At 37.4% G+C, this 10,850-nt stretch overlaps 2 protein-coding genes across 3 annotated transcripts in view; both read right to left on the minus strand.

The window, feature by feature from the left end:
* Window positions 1-3,033: 3,033 nt before the first annotated feature.
* Window positions 3,034-10,850, minus strand: part of LOC127942812 (uncharacterized) — a 92,368-nt gene continuing 84,551 nt past the window's right edge. The window contains exon 6 of the mRNA XM_052538793.1: window positions 3,034-3,140. The gene's annotated coding sequence lies outside the window, so the exon portion shown is untranslated. The remainder of the gene's footprint in view (window positions 3,141-10,850) is intronic.
* LOC127942795 (uncharacterized) overlaps window positions 3,073-10,850 on the minus strand; it is an 83,230-nt gene continuing 75,452 nt past the window's right edge. For both annotated transcript variants that reach the window (XM_052538755.1, XM_052538754.1), the window contains exons 5-7: window positions 4,549-4,869; window positions 3,350-3,637; window positions 3,073-3,260 (exon numbers count right to left, since the gene is read on the minus strand). In XM_052538755.1, coding sequence (XP_052394715.1) covers window positions 3,073-3,260; window positions 3,350-3,637; window positions 4,549-4,869 — 797 coding nt within the window. The remainder of the gene's footprint in view (window positions 3,261-3,349; window positions 3,638-4,548; window positions 4,870-10,850) is intronic.

The following is a 10,850-nucleotide window of genomic DNA, read 5'->3' on the forward strand; positions in this document are numbered from 1 at the left end:
CCGTGCAGCTCTCTTTCTGATGATCATTTCACACTCTCTGAACACAGAGAACACTTTTAGCTCCAGTAGACCACAGCTTCCTCTTCAGGTCAGTCTTGTCATTTACAGCAGAAATAAACTGACAATAACATGATCAGAGGCTAGAGAAGTTAGTTAGGTACATTTCAAAATAAAAAAAGGTATGGACAGTGCTAAACTATTTTTTATTTAATAATAAAATAGGAAAGAAAAGTATGTGATGTGTGGCCAAGTATGGAACTTGTGCTCTGCATTTCACCAGTCTGCACACACACACACAGCAGATAGTAGTGAACACACACACACACAGCAGATAGTAGTGAACACACACACACACACACACAGCAGATAGTAGTGAACACACACACACACACACAGCAGATAGTAGTGAACACACACACACACACAGCAGATAGTAGTGAACACACACACAGAGCAGATAGTAGTGAACACACACACACACACACCAGGAGCAGTGGGGGTTCAGTGCTCAAGGGTCTCACCTCAGTCGTGGGTTGTAAAGAGTGCTGTTCATTCACTCCATCCACCTACAAACACTGCTGGACCTGAGACTCGAACCCACAACCTCTGGGTTACAAGACAAACCATCTCTAACCATCAGGCCATCTTTACTTCTTGTGTTGTTTCATCGATGTAACAATTCTGTAGTTAAGGTTCTCTTAAGGATGTCCTTAACTTTATTAGTATGATGGAAAATACCACATTCACAAAACATGATGCCTTAACTTTAAACCCAATCGTAAAATATTCGCTTCTGATTTACTTTTACTAAACAGCAATGTTTAAAAAACATCCAGTCTTATAGGAAAATATCATGAATAAGTGGTAACTTTTATGATATTTATTTATTTTGTTTCAATTTCACGTAATTTTTTATTTATTTATTTTTACTATATTCCTCACTTGTTCTTGTTCTATTGTTTATGTGTATCCTTGTGATATTGTTAATAAATAATAATAATAACTGTAATAAAACATGCAGAGACTCTTGAAGCTCAGAGTGAGAAACTTTATTGATAAAGACGAGCAAATACAGAAGACAAATGGAGTAATAAAGTAATAAAGTCTGTACCAAAAGGTAAAAATAAAAGCATACCAAAAGGTAAAACACTTAAAGAAAGTCTTCAAACTCTACTAAAAAAGAAATCATCAGGTGTGAGATAGGAGCAATACTTTACTGAAAAAAGGGTCAAACACTGACCTTTATCACTGTCCAGCTAACAACATTTGAGATGAGCACAATCTGCACAGAAGCGATCACCGGAGATCACTGTGAGATTCATGCTGGTTAAACATGTGTCTGAGTTCAGTCTGATGCTCTGATATCACAATGATCCGTGTCAAAAACACTCGCTGACGACACAGTTTACTGCTCAGCGGTTCAGACAGCCCTGATGTTGCTTTCTCTTCTAAAACTAATTATTTTGATCTGATTTCATGTGATTATGTGTTTCAATTATGCATGAATATTCCCAAACACTATAACAGTGCTATCTGTGTGTGAAACATGTGATTGTTGGCATAGGTGATTTCTAAAAAAAAATCTAAAATACATGTTTGTATTAGGCTAAAGTGAAAATGGATGATAAAGAGTCCAAGGAATAAATATGGGTCCCAGTTTATATTGTCTCCCCAATACCTGTAACTACACACCTATAACAGACCACCGAATGGTTTGTGTAAGTACAAATGTGTAACAGGACATATATAACTACATTTCGTAACAACAATGTGTAAGAGTAAGTGGGAGGAGTTACTGCACCACTGTAATACCAGTGCACTTACAAGATAACTCCTCAGGAACTGAACTGTCCACTTTATATAAAGAGTAACATTCTGGACAACAACCTCAATGTGTATGTAAAGCCTAACTTACTGACCACTGCTGTGTAACATCAGAGTACTTACATGATAAATCTAATATAAAGTGTAACACTTTCTTTACCAAAAAGTGACCAATGTCCAATGTCCTGTTACACATTTATACTTACACATAACATTCAATGGGTTGTAACATAAGTGTAGTTACACAATCATTACATCTGTAGATACGCTGTAGCAGTGTGTACACATCTAGTTACTGTGTAAGTGCAGGTATTAGGGACACAATATAAAGTGGGAGCCATGTATTTCACTCCTCTCCTCTCTGCAGCCGTAACTCTCGTCTAAAGTCAAGTCATTTCACTCGGCGGCCATCTTTGAAACGTCTCTCTGTGAAGTACAGCTTCTATATCTTTATATTGGTAGCACTTTATTGTGTTATAAAGACCTGTTTCTTATGTACATACTATTTACTTATTATAGTAATTACAATAACTGTGTAATAACTAGGTACTAACCCTAAACCTAACCCTACCCCATGTAGTTACCTTGTATTACCAGAACTTTCTTAGATAAATAAACTGTAAGTACACTATAAGTACATGTTACACTATAAGTACTGTAAAATAAAGTGCAACCTTTATATCTCTACTTTTACATCAAACTCCAAAACTGATGCAATTGCATAATTATAATCACCAATGAAATCTGACAACAACTGTGTCATAAATTTTGTTTATTTTGCATAAATAGCAAACACGTCTCCGAATGCTGACTGTTTCTATCATCTTAATATAAGGAACCACATGATTACACAGATCACATGATCAAACAAACCTAGATATAGTAAATAATCCAAACTAAATGTTGAACAGCAGTGTATCTGAGGGAAATACAAACACTAGTCTATAGTCTAATTATTTGACACTGATAGAGAAAGCTAAGCTCAAATAATCATCAAATACTTATTATGACAAAAACACTAGAAGAACAAAAATACATGTGAAGAACCTTTAAAGTTCAGCGTTCTGCTTTAGATTGCAGAAGAATAAAGCTATACATTAATCTCACAAATATTTGTCTATACAGTATTTCGAGAGAAATGACATCATCACTCATGTAGCTGTGAATCTGTGTGTGATCTTAGGTGTGTTTGATTTAATTTGATTTGACGTCAAAGTACCGCGAGAGTCGTAGAGAGCAGACGGCTTCTTATGCTTTCAAATCATTCTTCGATCGCTCATCGTTCTCTGCATCGCTGCTTCTAGTCAAACACACCTCTTGATCAGCTCTTCTGGATCTGATGTCATAAACCAGAAGAATGACAGTAGCCACGCCCACCAGAGCAGAGAGGACCAATCGGATCACAGCTTCAGTAGAACCACAGCAGTGGACAGAGTCTGAGGAATAAAAACACCAAACTGAGATCAGATCAGTCAATAAACATTAATATCAGCGCCGACATCAACTAATATCAGCTCTGCTGTACCTGAACATGTGGGACAGAGCTGAGTGATGTCCAGATGTTGAGTCTGGTTGCTGATGGGATTGTTGAGCACACAGCTGTAGCTGTTTTTATCCTGATATTCCACCTCCAGAGGTAGAGAGAGACTGATGCTGAGATCAGACACACTGATGCTGGACAATAAACTGTTTCCTTTGTACCAGGAGAGAGTCACATGACCCACATTCACCACTGAACACACCAATGAACAATTCTGCTCTGAGGATGAGGAGGATGAAGAGTCTCTGCTGATGACAGGAACAGACAGACGAGCTGAAAACATAAGAGAATAAATTAAATGTAACAGTAATTAATAATGATAAAAACATTGTTTTATCAGTGTTTGAATGTTCAAGTAAAGTCAACTCTTGCTTTATTGTCAGATCTTCTACATGTACAGCACATACATACAGCGAATTGAAACTGTGTTACTCTCAGAACCTTAGTGCATACAGATAACACTAACAGTAGAACATTAAAATACAGAAAACTATACAAATAGACACATAGATCATGAAAAAACAAAGATAAGTAAAGCAGCACAAGACACATGGCAGATAGAGTGCAAACCAGTGAACAGTGCAGATATAATGATTGTAGTGCAAAAGAGCTTATTTAGTCTGGTTAAAGTGTCAATGCTGAATGAGGCAGTGAGCAGACCAATGCTGTACGAAGTGTCTGGTGCGGGTCCCAGTGTGTTTGTGGGAGCTGGGGGGGGGGGGTCTGAGGTTCAGAGTTCAGTCATGCATGGGGAAAAAGAGGGAAGGGGAGGGCTGACGGTATTCTAGGCATGACTAAGCTCGGACTGTATTCGTCTGAAAGAAGAAAGTCATAAACACCATGGGCTTGAGGGTGAGCAAATCATGGGGTCATTTTCATTCTTGGGTGAACTTTCCCTTTAATAAAATTAACACTGTTTTTTACACACTAGAGACACGTTCATGTTATTTTCACGTCGCTCCCCGCGGCTATGAAACAATATATCTGACACTGAAGATGACTTTTCTTACTTTTATGCTATCTGAATGAATGCTTTTAAAGATCTTTTTGAAAAGAAAAGAAAAGAACAGAAAAGAAAAGAAAAGAAAAGAAGAGAAAAGAAAAAAGAAAAAAAAAATACTTTGATTGATCAAATTATTTTTCATGCATCTTGCAGCACAAATGACACAGTAATTGTGACTCACCATAGACAGTAACATTGAATCTGTTTGTGATCAGTGTTTTCGTGCCTTTGATGGTTACATTATAAAGTCCAGAGTCTGTGCTTCTGGTGTCTGTGATGGTCAGAGATCCAGTCTGATTATCCAGCTTCAGTCTGTCTCTGAATCTCTCATCAGGTGTAGAGAAGCTTCCAGTGTCTTTATTAAATAAAGCTATATGAGTCTCTGGACGTCCAAATGTCCATGTTTTCAGATCATGTGGCTTTAGTTCAGTAACACCAGATTCTAGAGTGACTGAATCTCCCTCCGTCACCATCTTCACTACATCTGTATCACCAAACACACCTGAAGAACATACAGAAAAAAGATTTTTGCTGCTGTTTGAGCTTCAGTGATTTATATAAAGGACAGTTAGAAAAACTAAACACTGAATCTGAAGAAGGAGCTGAAATCATAAAAACACTTTTCAAACTCACCAACCAGACGCCACAAACACAAACAGAACCAGAATCTGTCAAACATCTTCAACGGTTTCAGTTCACAAACATGAAGACAAACTCTTCAGAACTGGTTCAGTGATAAAATGACAGATGAGCTGATGAGAGACTGATCTGTAGTAAAGTCATGAGAAACTCTTGTCAGCTGAAATAACTGCACAACTACAAGTGTTAAACCGTGTGAAGATCCAGCTTTTTGATGATTTCACATGATATGAATTTTGTCACTTTTAGCTCCAGTAGACCACAGCTTCCTCTTCAAGTCAGTGTTGTCGTTTTTAGCAGAAATAAACGGACGATAACATGATCAGAGACTAGAGAAGTTAAATAGGTACATTTTTAGAAGGTATAGACAGTGCCAAACTAATTTTTGTTTAAAAATAAAATCGGAAGGTATGTGATGTGGCCAAGTATGAAAAATGCTTGTGCACACACACAGCAGAGAGTAATGAACATACACACAAACACACACACACCAGGAACAGTGGGTAGCTATCTTTGCTGCAGCTGGGGGTTCGGTGCTCAAGGGTCTCACCCAGAGACAGTAAAAGAAATGGACACAGTGACCCCATTGGAACTCAATTGAGACAAATGAGGGCCAGTTTTAGCGTTTTTTAGCACTTCGGTTTCTGACGCGCAGACTCAAACGAAGCTTGACGACGTCAGCAACCTGTCTGACAGATGTAAATCCTCTAGTAGCTTTGCGTGCCAACTGCCATCGTTAATCTTGCGGAGACGGCAAGCTTGAGCGGGGAGTTCTTTGTCGTGAGTGAGCAGGAGTAAGTATTCTGATTAATTATTTTGTATAGTATTTTAATATGTAACGCCAGTATGCCATGTAAAGTTAATTGCCTGCGAGCTTCTCCTCCTGTCTGTACGGTAATGCGACAGAGAGCCGAGTGGTTATGACGCAATCGTTAGCCTTTTTTTACAAAAACTGTTTCTACGGGGCCATAATGTAACATAGAAGGTAATGGAGCCCTTTATACATTGGCGTGTATCTTTATGAAATAAATAATGGCCAAATGGAGTCTTTAAACGCCCCAGATGTAAAGTTATTCGTTGTCAAAGTGACGCCAAAATGAATTAAAGTCAATGGGATGCTAACGCAAGTGAAGTTCTGCTATCGACTTCAACTTCCGGTCGACTTCCTTGCCGCCTGGTCTCACCTCAGTCGTGGTGTCGAGGGTGGTGAAGAGTGCTGTTTATTCACTCCACCCACCAACAATCACTGCCATACCTGAGACTCGAAACCACAACCTCTGGGTTACAAGCCAACTGTCTAACCTTTAGGTTACGTCTTTTATTTAAAAACCGCAGTGCTTTACAAATATAGGACAGGAAGAGCTAAATAAACTTATCACTGTATCTAAACCAACAACATGTTTAACCTGTACCCACTAAATTACTGAAAGAGTTGTTACTGTAGCCGAAGAACTGCTTCTCAATATCATTAACTCGTCGTTATCTTTAGGTCACGTCCCAAAATCAGTCAAGCTGGCGGTTATTAAGGCTCTTATTAAGAAACCAAAACTAGATCCTAGTGAACTGGCAAATCATAGGCCTATTTCAAATCCTGTATTTATGTCCAAAATTTTAGAAAAAGTTGTGTCTGCTCAATTGAGCACCTTCCTGCACAAAAATGATCTGTATGAAGAATTTCAGTCAGGTTTCAGGCTCCACCATAGCACAGAAACTGCACTTGTTAAAATTACAGATGACCTGGTTCTTGCATTAGATCAAGGCTGCATCTCATTTCTAGTCTTACTTGATCTTAGTGCTGCGTTCGACACCATAGATCATAACATACTCATAGATCGGTTACAAAACTATACAGGTATTCAAGGGCAGGCTCTAAGATGATTTAGATCCTACCTGTCTGATCGCTACCATTTTGTTTACTTAAATGGTGTGTCATCTCATTTATCATCAGTGAAATATGGAGTTCCACAAGGATCCGTCCTAGGTCCCCTTCTATTTTCAATATACATGTTGCCCCTTGGTAATATTATTAGAAAATACGGAATTAGCTTCCGCTGTTATGCTGATGATACTCAGCTATATATCTCAACGAGACCAGATGAAACTTCCCAATTATCTAAGCTAACAGAGTGTGTTAAAAATGTAAAAGATTGGATGACCAATCATTTTCTCCAATTAAATTCGGATAAGACAGAGATATTAATTATTGGACCAAAAAAAACACTACACAGAATCTTGTCGATTACAATCTGCAACTAGACGGATGTACTATTACTTTCTCTAAAGTCAAAAATCTGGGTGTTTTATTAGACAGTAGAATGTCACTTCATTAGAATGTCACTTCACTTCACTTCAGTAACTTGTCTTTTGAAAATCATATTTCCAATGTTACAAAAACTGCATTCTTCCATCTTAGAAACATTGCCAAGCTACGAAACATGTTATCTGTTTCTGATGCAGAAAAGCTAGTTCATGCATTCATGACCTCTAGACTGGACTATTGTAATGCACTTCTAGGTGATTGTCCTGCTTCTTTAATAAACAAGCTACAGGTAGTCCAAAATGCAGCAGCTAGAGTCCTTACAAGGTCAAGAAAATATGATCATATTACCCCAATTTTACAGTCTCTGCACTGGCTACCTATTAAGTTCCGTATCAGTTACAAATTATCATTACTTACCTATAAGGCGCTAAATGGTTTAGCTCCTGCGTACCTAACTAGCCTTCTACCACGCTACAACCCATCACGCTCCCTAAGGTCACAAAACGCTGGACTTTTGGTCGTTCCTAGGATAGCAAAATCCACTAAAGGAGGTAGATCTTTTTCACATTTGGCTCCCAAACTCTGGAATAGCCTTCCTGATAATGTTCGGGGTTCAGACACACTCTCTCTGTTTAAATCTAGACTAAAAACGCATCTCTTTCGCCAAGCATTTGAATAATATATCTTAAATTGTGAGTGTAGTTGCATCTGATCAAATGTGCATTCTTATTCTTTAGCTTGAGTTAAACTAATTAATTTTACTTTGTTGGAACAGCAGCTATGCTGATGATGTCTCTATTTGTTTCTCTGTTTTGCCACAGGATTTACACAAGCTTCAGTCTGGATCCAGAACACCTGAGAAGAGATGATGCTGACCCTCAGAGGACCCCAGATGATGCTAACCCTGAATCAACAAACAGAACTAACAAATATTGCTACAAGTGTGACTGCATCACATAATAATTATTAATAATATTAATAATGTTCATCGTCTGGCTGACTACGTCTTGTATTAATTTTTCTAAAAATCCTGTCATACGTGCACAAACTGACAGTCACCACTTATAAACTACTACTAAATATTGTAGAAACATAATTTTCTGTAAAGTTGCTTTGTAACGATTTGTATTGTAAAAAGCGCAATACAAGTAAACTTGAATTGAATTGAATTACTGTTACTGTATTCCCCACTCGTTCATGATCTATTTTTTTGGTGTAACCTGTGTTAATACATAATAATAATAATAATAATAATAATAATAATAACTGTAATAAAACATGGAGAGACTCTTGAACTTCAGACCGAGAAACTTTATTGATAAAGACAAGCAAATACAAATTACTAATAGACAGAAATCTCTCGTGACAGTGAGTCGGCCACACAGTCGAGCGCAGCTGCTCTCCTCACGATATCGTCTCGCTGACGACACAGTTTACTGCTCATTGGTTCAGACAGCCGTGATGTTGCTTTCTCTTCTAAAGTGTTTTATTTTTGATCTGATATCATGTGATTTTGTGTTTCAATTATGTATGAATATTCCCAAACACTATGACCTCTTTGTGAAATATGTGATTGTTGTTGTTGATTTTTCTAAAATATTCTTAAATAACTGTTTGCTTGTATTAAAGTAAAAATGGATGATAAATAGTCTACGGAATAAATATGGAATTAAATAGCAAGTATTTTATTGTCCTTGTGTGTTGTTCATCATATTTACTTTCATATAAAAGCAACAGAACTAAAATTCTACCATGTTTATCAGCAAAACAGCACATGAGTGTGAATAATGTGATATTTGTGCACAGGTAAGTACACAGGTATTAGGGACACAATATAAAGTGGGAGCCACTTATTTCACTCCTCTCCTCTCTGCAGCCGTAACTCTCGTCTAAAGTCAAAGTCGCTTTAGGTAAGTCATTTCACTCGGCGGCCATCTTTGAAACGTCTCTCTGGGAAGTACAGCTTCTATATCTTTATACCTCTACTTTTACATCAAATTCTCCAAAACTGTTCGACAAGCTTACGACTTAATTGCATAATTATAATCACCAATGAAATCTGACAACAACTGTTTCATTAATTTTGTTTCTTTTGCTTAAATAGCATTTACAAAAGCATGTTTCTCAGGCTAGATCAGATTGTGCACATATGCAGACCTAAGCACACGTCTCCGAATGCGGACTGTTTCTATAGCAACCGGGACGTCTAACAGCAGCTGCAGTGATGCAATGACTTACTTTTTCTTTTACTTTTACTTTGATGTCATACACCGATGCGTCTGCGCAGCGCTGCTTCAAGTCTAACGCAGGAGTCATCTTAATAAAGGAACCACATGATTACACAGATCACATGACCAAACAAACCTAGATATAGTAAATAATCCAAACTAAATGCTGAACAGCAGTCTATCTGAGGGAAATACAAACACTAGTCTATATTTTAATTGTCTGACACTAATAGAGACAGTGGAAGCTCAAATAATCATCAAATATTTATGATTACAAAAATGCTAGAAGAACATTTAAAGTTCAGCGTTCTGCTTCAGATTGCAGAAGAATAAAGCTATACATTATTCTCACAAATATTTTTGCATTCAGTATTTTGTGAGAAATGACACCATCACTCGTGTAGCTGATTTTTAATTTTTTATTAAAACATTTCATCACCTCGAGCCTCAATGTTCGTATAACATTCTACTAATGTAGCTGAGAGAATGTTCTTCATTTGTTGTTTTGAAACATTGTCACAATGTTTTATTGACAACATTTTATAATTCGTTTCCTCAACAACATCCACAAAACATCCTCAAAATGTTGCGGATAAAATGTTCTATCTTTGTTAAACCGTCACATTAGAATTTTTTTTTATTAAAACATTTAATTACCTCAAACATCCTCAAAATGTTGCAGGAAGAATATTCTTGCTTTGTTTTCACTTAACGTTATAGGAACTTTTTTTTTTTTAATTATAAACATTCTTAGAAAAAATTTTAAACAGTACATTCAAATGTTTTCTTTCAAATATTTAAAAATATTTTACGGAATGTTAGCCAACGTTTTGAGAACGTTCCCTGCTAGCTGGGTAGTGATTTGTGTGGTGCGTAGAATGCTTGTGATTGGCTGCAATACTCAATGCTGCAACATCACATTGTAGCTCTGTTGAGCTCGTGTCATGAATACAGAAACCAGACCGCTTTAATTTACTTGCTTTTCTCTTTTATTAAACAACTACCAATTATATGTGTTTTTTCTACACCAACCACAGTTTAACCGTGGTATTTGCAGTAAAATACAAATTTTATGGTTATACCATGGTTCATTTTTGTCAAGGAAAAATATGATAACGCATTAACGGTGGGGAGGCACATTGCTGTGGCTCTCATGGAGCAGCTGGGTGTTCGGTGCTCAAGGGTCTTACCTCAGTCCTGGTGTCGAGGGTGGAAAAGAGTGCTATTCATTCACTCCACCCAACAATCACTGCCAGACCTGAGACTCAAACCCACAACCTTTGGGTTACAAGCCAACTCTCAGGCCTTCAGGCCACGACTGCCCCCAAAAATACGACATCCCCCTTGGAAGGTGAT

Source organism: Carassius gibelio, chromosome A22 (genome assembly GCF_023724105.1).
Source record: "Carassius gibelio isolate Cgi1373 ecotype wild population from Czech Republic chromosome A22, carGib1.2-hapl.c, whole genome shotgun sequence".
Lineage (NCBI taxonomy): Eukaryota > Metazoa > Chordata > Actinopteri > Cypriniformes > Cyprinidae > Carassius > Carassius gibelio.